A 17,265-nucleotide genomic window follows, 5' to 3' on the forward strand; every position below is an offset into this window, starting at 1 on the left:
ATACAGACAAAAGGCACTTCCTTAGTTTTCTATTGGAAAAATCACTTCTGACACAGCTTTATTTGAGCTATTCCTTGATCCCAGCTCTGTTTTACATTGGTAATGAAACATAACAGGCAAAGACCTCATGCATAGCCATTTCATAATGCTTTTCTCTTGTGCTGAAAAATCATACAAAATGATGTTGGCTAGTACAGCAAATAAATATTAATGCTTCCCTTAATGTGAGAATTACAGGAAACCAAAGAGGAGCATAGTCCAGTCCAGCATTAAGACTGACTGTCAGGAGGAGGAACAGTGCAGGAAGTAAGAAAGTCAAGAGGAGAAGTGAAGGTGCTACAGCAAACCTGTTGGCTTTCCTTCAGCTCCATTCCAGTCCTGTCCTTTGCTGTGGACTGATCGAATGCAGTTTCCTCTAAATCTACTTGAGAAACAAAGGAAGAAAGAAACAAAAGAAAAAGAAATGACAATTCTTTGGCAGGAGGGTGGCTCTCATGAAATGAAAGAATTAAAAACAAAAGAGTTTATGAAGAAAGTAGGCACATCTAACAGCTAGATAAGTTCTGGATTCTTTTATGCTTTAATTCTATAAACTGATGCTCCATTCCTGGACTGCCATGCAGGGCTACTATAAATTGATCTGAAATGCCAGTCATTTACTGTACATGTCCCAAGAGTCTCATGGCAGCAGTTAAAGTGAGTCTATGTACTTGGACACAGAAATATAGATTTCTGGAAATTATTTCTTATAGAAAAGAAAATGAAGGTGTATTCATTCTTCCTCAGTTCATTGCAGTTTTTGTTTTCCTCTGGAAAAGCCTTCAGAATGTACAGCATTTAATCAGTGTAACAGAAAGTGAGAGAGAAGAAAAATCAATAGCTGCCCTAGAGATTCATTCCTCAGCTCAGAGCTCTTGCTTCGCCCCAGGCATACGTTTTGAGAAATGTATCATGCTGGAATTAATGAAGCATATTTCTTACACGTAAGAATAAAAGTTCTTACTTACACTGATGTTTAGGATGAGGTGGAGGATGTACTTCTGCAACTACAGATCTGGCAGCTTTTAGTGGTTCTTTAGGGCCCCAATCTTCCTCCCACTGCTTTTTAAATTTCTCTTCCTCTGCCTTTATTCTGGAAAAGAGGAAAATATTGCTCCTTTAGAGAGCATAGGGTGAAAGCACACGATAAAGCCACCTTAGTGGCTACACAGATTTAATGCTAGTCAATCTCTGGACAAGAAACCAGATGGAAGTGTTCTTTTTTTTATCCTGCCTTTATTATTGGTTTATTTATTATCTGTTTGTCTTTTTGCTTGTTTATTATTGTTCTTTGTTTTATTGTAAACTGCCAGGAGACTTAGGGAGTTGGTGATTAAAAACAACAACTCAATCAATATATAAACCAACTAACCATTCTGAGCTTCATGATGGAAGGAAGTTGTGCTGTAAACATACTAAGCGAGGCTGAGTTTATTTATTTTGTTATTTCTCACTTATAGTTAACAAAAATGTCAAAAGCATATTAAAATAAACTGTATGAAGCAATCACAATTAAACATCCCCCAATCCTTCTGATTTCAGAGTATGCTATTTCAGCATGTACTGTGGTTGCTGCCCTGTAGAAAATACCATCCTGACTTGGCCAGTTTTTGGTCAGAAGAGCAAGAAAGTGAATCTCCAAGGGTTTTTTAAACTTCCATTCTTATGTTATTTTATTTCCATATACAGTATTTCTATACTGCTTCCCATACAAATGCATCCCAAAGTCACTTATATAAAAGTATACAAAATAAATAAAACAATGTAAAAACATATTGATTACATTAAAGGAAAAACAATAACAAATAGCCATTCTAAAGCAGGGAATTCTCAGCAAACACTTTTCCAGAATTTTGTTTTGGCCTACTGTAAGTCTTAAGCTGTACTCTGTTAGATATCTCTCCTGCTGAAATTTCTCACTCTTATGGGTCAATGGGTATAATGAATTCAATAATCTCAAGTGAGAAGCAGCAGAGAAATATATTCCAGGCAATAAGTATTTATGAATGCATAACCATAATTAAATGAAAATGGAATTTGTTAAAATGAAATTCAAATCGACCTGCAAAGAAAGAATGCTTATAATGGGCAGTTTCATCATATCAGTCTCAGTGGACATTGAGAATTGTGAGAACAGTCCCTCGCTACCACCTCAGGTCCAACCTTGGTAGTGTTATTCTACCGAAATAAATTCCCCACAGATTCCCAGAAGAGGCTCTTTGATCTGAATCAGACTGCAGTGGAAGTCACAGTCCTGCAATCTGAAATGAAGAAAGATCCCATAGGCACCTCTACAGAGCTGCTTAGGAATCACAGAAGTGGCCAAAGGGTAGATGTTTCCTAAACACACCTCCTTACTCCACCAAGATCCCAATACGGATCAAACACACTCCTGAGAGTAATTTGTGAGGGGAGAAAAGTATATCTGGTTGACATTTTCCTCCTCAAAGCCAATCGTTACTGTGATGTAATGCCACAGTAATGCCACAGTGATTCCCATATCCCCCCTAGCCTTTAACTAAGCCTAGGCATCTATAATCCATATAATTAAATATCCCTTTCCCTTATACTCCTGCCACTACTTCCCTTCCTTTATGGCAATTTTTAATTGCAAGTTTCACACAGCGCTGCATATATAGTAAAGAAACAGATATATTAATGGTTCTAACAAGCAAACAAACAAAAATTGAAGATAAACACATACAGCAAGCATGTAGCCTTTCCTAGATTCAGAAATCTTTAGAGCTTGGGCCACAAATAATCCTCATTGCCCCTTTTTATACAAATCTTTATGCCTATTACATTCTCAGTACAATTTTGAGCCAAATTTCTGCAAGACTCCTTGTTTAGTTAACATTTCATACAGAACCTGATGTTCAGAAGAGCTGTTCTCATCACTTGAAGTGGTGTAGACCAATTGGAACCAAAGCTACATAATTTGCAATCAAATGAATAGCAGAATATCTTAAAAGACAATCATGACTGTTGGGCTTACTCCATGTATAATTGTGTAACAAATGCATGAGCAGCAATGCATACCTTACCTTTTATCACCCTTTCTCTATGACAGCTTGGAAGCTCACCAATATAAGAAGCTGAATGTTTTATTTTACCTTTTACTATATATTTGTTTTATATATTTAACATAATATAATTTAATTTACTTATAATTTTGACCAGTTTTGACATTCAAATAGTAAGCTGCGATTTATTATAGATTCATCTGTTTTATTTAACATCAGATGTTTTTTAAAAAAAGTATTTTCTAATGTTATTGTTATCCACCATGAGTCTTAATGAAAGGCAAACAAACATATGTATATGTAAAGCAATTCTTGCTGTACTGCAGGAAGTGGGGGCAACCATTTTCAATCAGTCTCCATGGCTAATCTTCCCTGGTCTTTGGTTGGGACCAAGGGATAAAAGAGTAAGTCCACCCTATAGATTTTCATGTGTACATATCTATTTATTGGTGTAAGGATTCGTGTATTTCTACACACCCATTTGCAGAGTCATCCATCCATTATCCATCTAACCATCCAACAACAACCAGCTAGATTCTCCCCCTTACATATCTCTGTATACCAAACGTGCTTTAAAAATCTTCCCTTGAAAACTTAGCTGCTTTTTTTAGCTTAATTGTTCTGCAAGGGGGCATTTTTGTAGGGATTACAGTGTCTACAAAAGAAAACTTCACCCTTATCTCCCTCTTTTCAAATCACTCTTATACCTATTTACTCAATTTTAATTCATATTAATTAATTAATTAATTAAAAGCTTCATTTCATACCACTATTACTGTGTTGGGAAATTCACAAATTTAATTGGGGTGGAAATCATCGGCCAGATCTGACTTTTGGGTTGGAATTTTCCTCTTCCTTCTATACTGTACCATTTGAGAAGAGGTAGAGGGCATGGATGACAATCTAGTCCTTAACCAAACAATCCTTGACATGTCAGGAAGAACTATTCTAGTTAAGCTTGAACTATTTCAAACAGAAGCTTCTACCACTTGTGATTTGAAACAAGGCCTGATTCTTGTATTACTATAGTTTGAGGGAGGGGTTTTGGAAGTGGGGAAATACAGTTTGAATTTTCCTGGTCACTTTTTTTGTCATTCCCAAAGTCATAGCACCATTTTAAAAAGCAAATATAGCCGTGTGAACAACATATTGCAAGAGGAAAAGGCATGCATGAAAGAATGACTTAACTGTTCCATTTCTTTACGATATCGTTCTTCTTCCTCAGCAGCCTTCTGGGCAATCTCCATTTTCCGTCTAGAAATATATACCCCATTGAAACTAATGATATTTAATGTATCAAGTCACAATTTGTAGGTAGCCTGTTCTATTGTTTGATAGATCACGATTTTATACCCTGAGATAGACAGATATATGAGAAATGCAAGACTTATCTACCTACTAAGAAGTCTAAGCCTTATTCCTTCTGATTCTTTCTGATTAACAAAGGTGAGTTACTAGTAGGATTGATCAACATTTGAACTTGGGCTTTATTCACCCACAACTTTTATGATTTGAGAATCATTGAATATGATGACTGAACTATGGAACCCTGATGTTTAATGTGGCTATTTTGAGGCTATTTCCTGGCCCTCTGAACAGGTTTGAGCATGAACAGAAGGTGTTTCTTCTGTTCTTGTCTTGAATTATTTTAAAAAATTGCTCACTTTGTTTTAATGTCCCACTGAGTTGTTATTCTAGGAGTTCACTATTTAATGTACTAGTTGTTCAGTTCAGTATTTCACTCTTAGTTGTGTTAGGATCTCAGTGCTTTTCTTTGAGTTAGATTAACAGAAAAGACAGAACTATTTACAAACGTAACTTCAGTTTATTTTATTTTGCATGCATATGCTAGCATGCATGTCTTAGTAGTAGGCTTCAGAAAACCTTTACTGCTTTTGTCATGCTCCTCTTCAAGCGTATACTTAATGCTGAAGGGTGATCATGACATATGTTGGGTTCTGACAAATGTTGAGTTAAATTTCTGAATTGGTCAACATTTTACTTCATTAAAGAGTAGATAAGCATGTCATTTAATGGCACAGAAAGAAAAATTTATTATACCATTTTGAGTGGCCTTTCTTCTTAAATCAAAATTCCACTCCTGCTATTAATATACTCTGCTCTGCATAATGAAATGTAACTGTGCTTATTGATCCTATATTGGTCAATTTCATATTAATTATTTTTAGGGTCTAATAGCATCATCCAGCCATTATAATGGCAATATATCAGCAAGGAAGATAGGCTTTATCTACAGCTATAAGACATTATAAATCCCTAATGTGGAAAGTCAGAAAACAGTTAAAAATAATTCTCTTTTATTAATAGCCATCTGCTCGATTAGTGCTATTGCCTTTTGACAAGAAAATGCTTCTTTGCTTTAAAATACCTTACTGATTTCTCTGTACTATTCAAAATCAGGCTTTGTATCTAACAAACAGTAATCTTCAATGATCATGATGTATAATCACTGCAATGCTCTGAAGCCTTCAGAAAAGAAATCAAGTTAACTAAGTTCTGATAGTTATATGAATCAACAGTTGCACGTTATAGGGATTCATTAATCCATGAGACCCCTTCTACCCCAAGCTCTTACAGTTTTTCCTTTTCTTGCTGTTCTTTCAGGATTTTATTGGTTTCCAGTGCAAGCCACTTCTGACGCATTAACTCTTGGCGCTCCATCTCACGGTTATATTCTTCCCTTTGCCTCTCTTCCTCAGTCATAAACAGCTCCTTGCCCTAAATATTATTTTAAATCCCTGTTAATTAACTTAGCCAGTCAGTCGTCATAGTAATTAACATAAGTGTTTGAGAAATAACACCTTTTGCAATATTTTCTTCAGGGAAAACCAAATGTCTCTACAAAACCTATAGACAAGCACTACCTTCTTTCGTTTATTGATCTGTGAGAATTTTGATAAAACAGAAATAATTTAAAACAAACACAGCTGCAACAAATGCAAAAAGGAAAATGCTGGAGGCACGTTAAGGTGCAGTTGTCTGAATTCTGCTCTTATCTTTATGTGCGCTGTCTGTGTCTGCTCCTCTGGCCTCTGTATCGTGGGAATTCATTTGCAGAAATTTGCATTTGAGAACTTTGAAATCCATTTGAAATCTATTTTAGAATCATGATGTCTCATAAATTTAAATATGCATGCTATTTCATTTTAGCGTTGTTTATCATGGTTTGATTACCTTCGGGTTACATTCTCACCTCTATTTTCTTGTAACTGTATATCTTTACACTGAAGGGTGTGAACACAGCACCAGAGGTGTTATGCATAGCTAATGATACAAGCAGTCTCTGGTTGAACAACGATCCAAAACAAATGTGGATGTATTTCTGGAATTAGGACAGCACACTGTTGTTTGGTTTGCTTTTATCAGTTTGAAACAGATGATCACTTGTAGCAGAAGCTTGGTCTAGGTACAATGCAAGTAGAACGCTTGATGAGATATTTAGGTGACTAAGACCTAACTAAAATCTCTCTGTGTGTAACTTGCAGAGCTATACACTGCGTCCACTTGTAGCCTCTGATACGTATATATTACATATATGAGGGTAACTACAAAATGGCATCTGCTGTAGGTGGACATGGATCAAGATTTATGATTATGATTTTTTCTAAGGTTACATATGCGAAGTAAGAGACAATAATTGCAACAAAGCAACGTACTTTCAATGGGTCACCAAATCTAATTTGATATCCTAAAATATTTGTATATACATGGACAAAGTAGCAGGCATAACAAAATCAGCAGAGAAAGTACTGAACTGGCAAAGATGATTAAAGACAATATTGTGAAGTTTATAACTTATCCAGGCTGTATTCCTATATCTATTTACCTTCCTGTAAGCCCCTTTACATTTGATGGGACTGACTTCTGAGGTTTGTAATGTTAAGTTACTTAAGCCCAAATAAAACTATTTAGGATTTTAACTACATGAACTTAGAAGTAAGGGCATATCTCCTACCCACACTTCCTGCTTTTAGTGATCCTGGAATATGTGCTTTGTGTGTACTTCATGTCTTACTGATGTACACAGAAGCCTTCTCATTTTTCACAAGTCTTTTGCTGATTGCTGTGACATTAATACTTACAGCTCCTGTTACAACAGTGATTGTCAGGGTTTGACTGCTTTTCAACACCTTCACAGCCTGGGATAAAAAAAGAAGAAAAGGAAGGTGTTGACAGGAAAATCAAATAATCATTACATCTAAATCTTGTAAAAGTGTATAGTTTCTACAGGACTAACAATGCAGTTAGAATGGCTTTTTATTTGTCTCAGTATGTTTTTTTCCCTGTTATTATTCTAAAATATAGGGGAACTTAACTCTTTTCTAGTCATAAACACTGTTGCAAGAGACTTTCTTTTGATCATTTTGTTCAAGCAATGTGATAAAATTACTTTAGGAACTTCTATTAAAAAAATAAACACCTAGAGTTAGTTCTTCAGTTTTGAAATGAGGATTCAGTTTTATGCAATTTTATGCAGAATGCAAAGTAATTCCCAAGTGAATATGTTAGGATTGCAGGTGTATAAAACTTTTGACAAAGGTGACCTATTTTCAAAAATATTTTGAATTAAAATCCATTTCTCTGGTTCAAAATCTTTGGCTAATTTTTATTTTTGTCAGATAAAATTCTAAATTGTAGCTATAATGCTCTGACAGCCAATGGGCTTGAATCAATCAGTTGTATATTTATGTTTTATTTAAAATAACACTTAATAATAATAACAATACTGTAATAATAACTTATTAAATTTATATGCCTCCTGACTCCCAGTGACCCTTGGCAGTTTCAACAATTGTGAACTTTTAAAAAACAAAGAACAATACAGAAAACAAAAACAGCACAGACAAAGGGACTTCAATGGCAGAGGGGAACAGAAAGGAAGAAAGGGGGTGTCAATCATCCTCTCCAAAGGCCTGGGCAAAGAGCCAGGTCTTTAAGGCCCTTCAAAATCCCAGTAGGGTGGGAGCCATTTGAATTTCAGAGGGAACCTCATACCAGAGGGCAGGCGCTGCTATAGAGAAGGGGCACTTCCAGGGTCCCGATAGGTGGCACTGTTTAACTGATGGAACCCGGAGCGCACCAACCCTGCCAGATTGAACCGGTCAGGCAGATACTATGGGAGACAGGCGGTCCCTCAATTAATTAGGGCCTATGCCATGTAGGGCCATTTGGGCTTTAATTACCTCCTTATGATCCACATTAGAGAAGTCCATACCATTTACTTCAACAATCTGATCACCAACCTAAAAGCAATCAACAGAACAAAGGTGCTGATTTTTTTTGTACACTTCTTAGTATAGTAAGTGATGGTTCAAATCCTTGCTTTGGAAAACTCTTGAAATAAGACAGATCCTTAAAGCTTTGCTCTTTGCTGCCCTTTCTATCGTTAAAACATATATGTGCACGCACATATGCATATACACGCAGTATTCCCTGCCTCTTGTCAACAAAGAGAATCATTGATCAAAATTCTTATCCAAGGTTGGGGGGCATGCTAGTGGCTGGGTTAATGTTGGAACACTCAGCCTCTCAGGAGTATCTGATTTATCTTCGATTATCTTATTCAGTGTCACAATTCAATATTTAAGAGATGAGCATCGCAGAATTCTCTATTCAATGAAGATCTAATAATGGATCTCCTCCTTTGAGATTAGATCTTTATCCCTTGTGTCAAAGAAATTTCTTATCTATCCTGGCAGCTCAGATGAGAGGTACAGAATGCACCCTTAGCCTGGAAAAATGTGATTTCCTCTATTTGCTTGCATTGGGGGATGTGGGGAGAGGCGGCCTCCTCCTCCTCCTCCTCCTCCTCCTCCTCTTCACTTGACTTCTTTGCAACTTGTCTGCAGAGCATTAGAGACTTGAAAGTTCTGAAATCATACAGCTCCAGGAAAGGTAACTGAATTGCTTGACCTATAAGATTAGATCATTTCAAAGCAACAAGATAAATGTATATTCTTATCAGAATTTTCTGAACCTGCTCATTATTTTACTTTAACTTCTGGAACACATGACTGACTCCTCCCCACCCTTATTTACTTAATTAACTGATTATCTGTATTGACACTAACAAATGCTCTCAACACGGCTAACAATAATAGTATAAAATATACTACGTTCACCTGCAGGTTAAAAACCAACTTCCACAAAGCAAACTTTTCATCATTAGAGAATGGCCATTAGAAGTGTTCCAAATTAAAAGTTTCCACATGACTAGATTTTGCCTAGTTTATACTCACCTCCAACCCTACTTCTGCAGATAAAGAATTTGGTTTAACATTGCTTATGTAAATGCCAGGTTTTTGTGTAGGACCACTAGAAATACTGGAACAGAACATGAAAGAAATAAAATCACAAATTAATGTAATTCACATCAAGAATAGACTAATCACATCCCTCACATCCTTCATATATACCAAATCTAATCTGGTAGGTTGGGGATTTTTCTGAGCAAGGAGAAGAGAGAAATACATGGTTTATTGCAATAAAATGAAGAGGTTTATTGTAATACTTGTGTGTTAAACAAGGATTGCATCACACAAATGTTTTGTTTGGATCTATATCTATGAATAGGACAAAATAAGCTCAGAGAAGAGAATTAAAGTGTTCTAACCCATATGAAAAGAAACTTACTTTTACAGTCAAGTGACTCTTCTAATTTTCACATCTCAGTAATTAATAAAAATGTCCACAATGATTCACATGAACTCAAAGGGCAAAGAACTGAGATGCTTATCCAGAATGCAGACGTGGTATTTGTAGTTTATCTTTGCTTTGGGGCTTAATAATTTCTACCAGCATTTTGAACAATAAAAGTGCCAAAATCAGTCTTTTTAATACTTAATGATTGATATGAGAAAGCAAAAACATGTCTAACAAGACTGTGCAGCACTTCATATTCTGGTCCAAAAAGGTGTTTCGAAGCATGCTAGACGATGAACATAGCACCAATCTGTAACTCTTTAAATCAGTGTTGTCCAAACTTGGCCACTTTAAGATGAGTGGACTTCAACTCCCAGAATTCTCCAGCCAGCCATGTTAATCCAGTTAACTGAAGTGACTTGAGTGGATTGCTTAGGTAGTTCTGGGATTGGTACAAAGTCCTGTCCTGTAGCTATTTTAAAAGGGGTGAGGCCAGTGCTTTGGTGCACTGCATTATTATAAGCTACTTCAGCAAACGATAACAGCTCATCCCAATTGTCTTGTTGGTAGTTAATGAAACATCTCAAATATTGTTCTAACACTGAGTTCAGATGTTCACATGATCCCGCCGTCTGGGGGTGGTACCCTGAACTCAAGCCTTGCGATGCCCCCAGTAGTTTTAGGAATGCCCTCCAGAACTTGGCAGTAAACTGGGCCCCGCGATCCGAAATTATTCGTTCTGGGACACCATGAGCGCGGTAGACATGTTGTATAAATAACTTAGCCAGTTTGGGCGCTGTGAGTAGGGAAAAGGCAGGGGAGGCTGCAACTCAGATTCCCAAGCAATACCTCAACCTGCAGAAGGTGTTTAGCGAAAGGGAGTCAGATCAGCTACCCCCCCATTGCGCCTGTGACTGTGCCATAGAGATTGAGCCTGGGGCTAAATTTCCAAGGAAGAAAATGTATCCAATGACACCCAAAGAGTTGGAAGCCTTGCAGGAGTTCATTGATAAGAATCTAAAGAGGGGCTTTATTGTACCTGCGCATTCTCAAATTGCTGCACCGGTGCTATTTAGGGAAAAGAAGGATGGCTCCCTACGTTTGTGCACAGATTATAGAGGGCTGAATGCCATTTCTGCTGACAACCGGTACCCACTCCCTTTGATGAAAGATCTGTTGGCCCATTTATCCAAAGGGAAAATTTTCACAAAACTGGATTTAAGGGAGGCGTACTTCAGGGTGCGAATCCGGGAAGGAGATCAATGGAAATCTGCCTTTAACACGCCCCTGGGGTGTTTCCGTTATGAAATAATGCCGCTTGGATTAAAAGGAGTGGCGGGGGTGTTTATGCAACTTATAAATGAGGTGTTACAAGAGCATTTATACCAGGGGGTGTTGGTTTATCTGGACGACATCCTGATTTACACTGAGACCATGGAGCAACATATACAATTGGTCAGGAAGGTACTAAAAAAGCTACTGGAGGCTCAATTGTATGCCAAGCTCTCCAAATGTGAATTTCATAAACAGCAAATTGACTGTTTGGGGTATAGAATTTTGCATCAGGGAATTGAAACCCATGCTGGCTGGGGAATTCTGGGAGTTGAAGTCCACTCATCTTAAAGTGGCCAAGTTTGGACAACACTGCTTTAAAGTAATTGCTTCTTTTCCCAGAGCCACTTCAAAGCACCTTTTTGGAATCCAATACAAAGCACTGCACAGCCATCATATTTAATTCTCCAACAGTGAAATTAATGGCTCATTCCTACTAACTACATTTTCTTGGAGAAACAAGTAACAAGAAAACACGGTTGCTCACCTGCATCCCATGCCCTTTGTACCAATTAAGCTAATGAAAACTTTCTTTTCTTTATGATGGTTTCCTCCAGATGATGCAAGACCTGCAATGCTGTTTTGACCATCCTAAAATAAGAGAACAGACTTTCTGAAATTGCAGTGTATTGGCTGCCCCTAGTTAAACAGAGAAGTTATCCCACTGCTTCCCCCTCCCAATTCAAATGGATTCAAATTTCATAAGCGTCTGCAATCTAAAATGAAACACAAGATCTAGTTGATCTGTTTACTCATATTGGAAGAGCTAGGACTGAGATTAGGAGAACTGCCTAAGAAGATAGCATAGAGGAGCAGCAGTAGCAACTCTGTACCTGTTCACCTCTGCGGGAAATCAGATATGTGTGTTCCAGACAATCTGCTTTGTATCTCTACATAATCCCAAGGGGAAGATCCTGTCCCATCATCCGGCCTGAAGTTAGATTCAGCTGCAGTCCAGGTGGCATGGGGGCAGATCATTTTTACCTCAAGCAGCAAAATGCCTCAGGCTGACCATGACTTTTTGACATTATTTCAGATGCTAACTAATTCAAAACCTAAAGGACCTCTCCTAATGGAACTGAAATAAGCATTTATAAAATGGAGAAATCAGCAGATTTGAAAGGAACATTTTTGGGGGGTAAGTAGAACATAAGTTTATGGGGGGGGGATCTCTTCCAAAAGACCCTAGGGAGGTCTGAGAGTACTCAGGAAGGATGGAATGCTACCTGGGATGGGGTTGGGGGTATGGAAGAAGAAAAAACCATGAATGACATTTGGAATGGAGTAAAGAAAATCTGATTAAGATCATTCATTCATTTATTCATTCATTCATTCATTCAATTTCTCCCCCCGCCCATCTCCCCCCAATGGGGGAATTCTTTAGCAGAGCAACATTTGCTGAAGCTCCTACATATTACATTAATAACAATAATGATGTGATATGATGCTTGTCAGACTTGCATGATATCTTTCATTCAGTGTCATTATAAGCTATCAGATTAATTCTACAATCTTAGCCTGTCTAAATCTCAATAGTGGCTACATTAAGCATTTTGGAAGCAGTCTTCAAAAACAAACAAACAAACAAAAAACCCACAGAAGTTAATACAGACTGTCATAGGTATAATTGCTTCCAGGAAAATGATATAATTATTATTTGATATAATGATTATACCTATGAAAGTGAAACCTGAATTCTCTAAGCTGCTTTATTCTGTTCCATTCTGTCATTTTCCATAATCTTGTTTTCAATCCTCCAGTCAGCACTGCATTCCCACTGCCAAGCTCAGTCCTCACTGGGTTATTTTTGGGGGTAGGATGAACCTTAAGGATGTCTAGTACCTAATCTTCATTTTTGTGTGCATTTTAGCTAATCAAGCTAAATTTAGCTTCTATCTGTCTGTCTGTCCGTCTCTATCATATACATTTTATCCCATTTTATTCTCAGAACATATTAGAATAAGAAAGACTGGTTGGCCAAAAATTACTCTAAAGCCACATCTTCCCATTCAGCCTTTTAGCCATTATATCCAATTTGCTTTTTAAAGGATCATTGCCCATATAAGAATTTAATTTTGGGAGACTATTTAGCAGGCATTTTCTTCAGCCAGTTCCATCAGACCAAAGTTCTCCAACCTGGGCACCCTCCAGATATACAACCTTCAAGTCTCAGAACTCTTAGCAATGATCATTCTGGTAAGGGAATTATGGGAGTTCAAGTCCACATACGCGGATGGCTTCCAGGCTGGTAAGGCTACATCAGACTAGGTGACAGACTAGTCACTTAGCAACAGGCATTTTATCAGGCTGTCTTTACATCTTGCATTTCAACTAGTTATTCTTGTAATAACTTCACAGTTTTTAAAACATAAAGGATTAGTGAGAGAATTTTCTGTTAATTGCTCTGGGAAACATCAAAAAAAGTAAGCTGTCACTCAGTAAAATATATGTATAAATCTATCCCATCAGATTAAACAACCCAGCAACTTCCAGACACTTCTTTGATATCAACTTTTATCAGACCCAATCAGCAAGTCCAGTGGCATGGAACATGACTGCAAACAATAGTCTGTAATGAGGATGGATGTCTAGAAAAGAGTTTTAAGGCTGCAAGATACAATTTGTGATAACTGAATGGACACCTTACCCCCGGGTCTGATACAAACTGATCTACATATTGCCACTTGAGAGGCTCATCTGGGGAACTAAAAGAAAAGATACGCAAATGACAAAATGTAAGACTGATATGTATCAAAATCAAACCAAAGCCTACTAGACCATTTGCTACTTATCTATGATCCCTGTATCACAGTATGTATAAAGCTATGCAGTTTTTAGGCTTTTTGTAAGTGAACTTTTTTAGCAAAACAAGCTGAAAGATACAACTGGAAATTACTATATACAATCTACATTGTACATAAAAGAAGTTTTCAGAAAAAAGCATTACCTTTTGACAGGTATCATCCCAACATCTGCAAGAAAATCATATGTAATGATGATTAACAAATTCTGCAGATCATCTTATCTAATTAACATAAAATTATGGCAATTATATCACATATCAAAGCAGTGCTGTACTCACGTCGCACTTTTATAGATACTGTTTTCTTTGTGCGAATAAGATTGATGACTTCCTCATGAGTGCATGAAGAAATGGAGTAACCATTTATTCGGACGATCTCATCTCCAACCTTAAATAAAAATCAATCAATCAATCAAAACTGAATAGCACATTTCAGCAGAAATATACCATTGCAAATCAGCATTGGAAAGAAGACGCTTCTGGTACAGAGGATGTCAGTTTCTATCCTATTATGACATGGACAGAATGAATAAGAAAAAAACTTTCAAGCCATATAAAGTCCCTTAAACATATCTCAGGTGACTACGTTTTGCTGAGAAACATATCTCTGCAAGGCTATCCTCCATTCAGTTTCTTTACAGTGCACTGGCTGGATCCTGGGAGTAAATGGAATTTTCAAAACATAAAATGGCTGCCTTAGTGGGGCCTACCTCTTCCCAATCGATCTGCCACGGGGATTGTGCCTTATAAGTTGTTATCTAGCTTTTTATTACTTTTGTTACCATACAAACTAATAATCATGTAATAAAAGAACTCAATAGATGCAAACTGTTTTTGCTATAATTTATTAATAGAAATGACTTCTAGATCTTATGAAGAGTATGACTTTAGAATTCTGTTATATGAGTGTAAAACCACTGATTATGTAAAAGATGTTGTTTTATGCAGTTTCAATTTATTTTCCTTGCAGTCACAGAAACTCATAATAGGTACTGTATATTGTTTCCATCTGATAGTTTAGAAAAGCAAGTCTGGTTGTGTTAAAGCACACTGCAAGAACAAAGTATTCTTTCAATACTACTGCTCAGTTTTGGTTTAAAGCACTCAAGCTGTCAGATATAGTTACATCAAACTCGCTTTACTCACATAATGAATCGAATTTAATTCAATCCTAAATTAACTGATTTTAAACCACACTTTCTAGCCAAGGAAATAACACTCTGAACAGATTTTAGGTGACAATTAAGCACTCTTATAAGGAGATGGAGACTAATCTGTGGTGATATGTCTTAAAATTCTCTGCCTTTGGCTCCTTTGATTAGACTATGCCACTGTACTCCAATTTACTAGCTTAAAATGGGATGGCATAGTGTGTGTCTTTCTGTGTATGTGTCAGAACCATGAATCAAGGCTAATGTGATGTAGTCAGAGCAGAAATGTCCAGATTGATATTCTAGGAATCAGCGAACTTAAATGGACTGGAACAGACGGCTCTACAGATGGACAACATTAGAACCAAGTTGATTATTTGCTCTGCAAAAAAGATGGAGAAGCTTTGTTCAATCTGCAAAAACAACTGTAGAGAGTAAGGAAGATGACCTTGATGGAAATATGCAGAAGCTGTTGCCTAGGCAAAAAGGGCTGAATTATTTTTAAATCTCATAACAACTAGGTAATATTTGGACGCTTCTCTAATTCACTAAGTATAAGAAGGGGAAGGAGGTTCAGGCCAGTCAGACTCGCAAGATTCTGTAATAATAGCCCGTCTCAATAAAAATAGTTTTAGCGTTCCTGTGGAGTTGATTTCCTGGTCTGGTCTATCTAGTGGGGCTGACAATAACAGATTTGGTGCTAACTGTGGCTCAGATCATGAACATCTTGCAAAATTGTAACTTAAACTAAAAAAAATAATCAGACCAAGAGATAAAATAATCTCAGCAATATTCCCTATCATTGTGCACTGACTGTAAATAATAGATTAAAAGATGAAGCAAACAAAAACACTGCAAAATATTGCAAACACAAAAGAAGGGAAAGTGGCAGTCTTCTGACATGTTGAAAATAGCGGCAGAAAGCATATAAAATAGGGACAGAGGAAGATCTGCCCAGCTAAACACTGAGTTCCAGAAAAGGGCAAGAAGAGACAAGTTAGATCTAAATAAGCAGTGCAAAGAACCAGGACAACAAACAAATAGCGAAGACAAGAGATTCATTTCCAAATATAGAAATCAAGGAAACCATTCATGCAAAGATAGGCAGGATTAAAAAAATAAAGAAGACCAAGATCTACTGAAGAAAGAGATATAAAGAAGAGATGGGGTGAATATACAGATCATAATCAAATGGAAAGGACAAGAGATTTATATGCCAGTACCAAAAAAGGCAGTGCTAAAGATCACTCACACTATTGAACAACTGTGTTAATCTCACATACTAATGGTCAAGATGTTGAAATCCAGACTTCAACAATACTTGGAATGAGAGCTGCCAAATGTACATGCTGGATTCACACAAAACAGGGGCACCTGAGATCACATTAGTAATATCTGACAGATAATGGAAAAGACAAGAAAGTTCCCCAAAGGTGTTGATTTTTGTTTTATTGATTATACAAAGGCTTTTGACTGTAGGCCACAGAACATTGTGGGTAGTCCTTAAAAACATGGACATACCAGGCCACCTCATCTGCTCATTGAAGAATTTGTATGGAAACCAGGATTTATTTTATTTTAATTATTTTATTTAGTGGACTTGTCCCCGCCCATCTCCCCACAATGGGGGACTCTGGGCAGTTTACATCAAATTAAAATCATAAATACATAATTAAAAGCTATAAAAATGCAACATTTTTATGTTGGATGCAACAGTTAGAGCAGAATAAGGAGTAATTTAATAGTTCAATATTGGAAAAGGAGTGCAGTAGCACTGTATACTGTTACTGTATTTATTTAACTTACATGCAGAATATATCATGAACAATGCTGGACCAGAAGAAATAGAAATCTGAATTACAGTAAAATTGCCAGGACAAACATCAACAGATATGTTGCTGATATCGGTTTGATTGATGGAAGCAAGTAAATGGAAGATGAAGAAAAAGTCTGCAAAGGCCAGCCTTCAGCTCATTTTTTTAAAAAACAAGATTGTGTAAACAAGTAGTAGCAGAGAAGAATTAAGTAGTAACAGACTTTATTTTCCTTGTCTTCAAAATTCACAGGACTGATCATTGCAACTATGAAGTAAAGAAGCATTTGCTGATGATACGTCTAGACAAAATGTTAAAGTGCAGAGATATCACAGTGACAAGAAAGATATGCAATGTCAAGACTATAGCTTTTCCATTGTAACATACGACTGGAAAGCTGGATTATCAGAAAGATTGGACATTGTTGGAGGTGTTGGAGA

At 36.9% G+C, this 17,265-nt stretch overlaps 1 protein-coding gene across 1 annotated transcript in view; it reads right to left on the bottom strand.

Annotated features, from left to right (window-relative positions):
- The window catches only part of USH1C (USH1 protein network component harmonin), a 63,802-nt gene that overhangs the window by 29,595 nt on the left and 16,942 nt on the right, over window positions 1–17,265 (bottom strand). The window contains 10 exon segments of the mRNA XM_088145096.1: window positions 1,008–1,132; window positions 4,251–4,316; window positions 5,659–5,801; window positions 7,166–7,222; window positions 8,267–8,326; window positions 9,323–9,407; window positions 11,545–11,648; window positions 13,705–13,762; window positions 14,005–14,029; window positions 14,140–14,248. Coding sequence (XP_088001222.1) covers window positions 1,008–1,132; window positions 4,251–4,316; window positions 5,659–5,801; window positions 7,166–7,222; window positions 8,267–8,326; window positions 9,323–9,407; window positions 11,545–11,648; window positions 13,705–13,762; window positions 14,005–14,029; window positions 14,140–14,248 — 832 coding nt within the window.

Source organism: Python bivittatus, unplaced genomic scaffold (genome assembly GCF_059951505.1).
Source record: "Python bivittatus isolate LINGU-HERP-01145 unplaced genomic scaffold, Pbiv_v1 ctg000480_np1212, whole genome shotgun sequence".
Taxonomy (NCBI): domain Eukaryota; kingdom Metazoa; phylum Chordata; class Lepidosauria; order Squamata; family Pythonidae; genus Python; species Python bivittatus.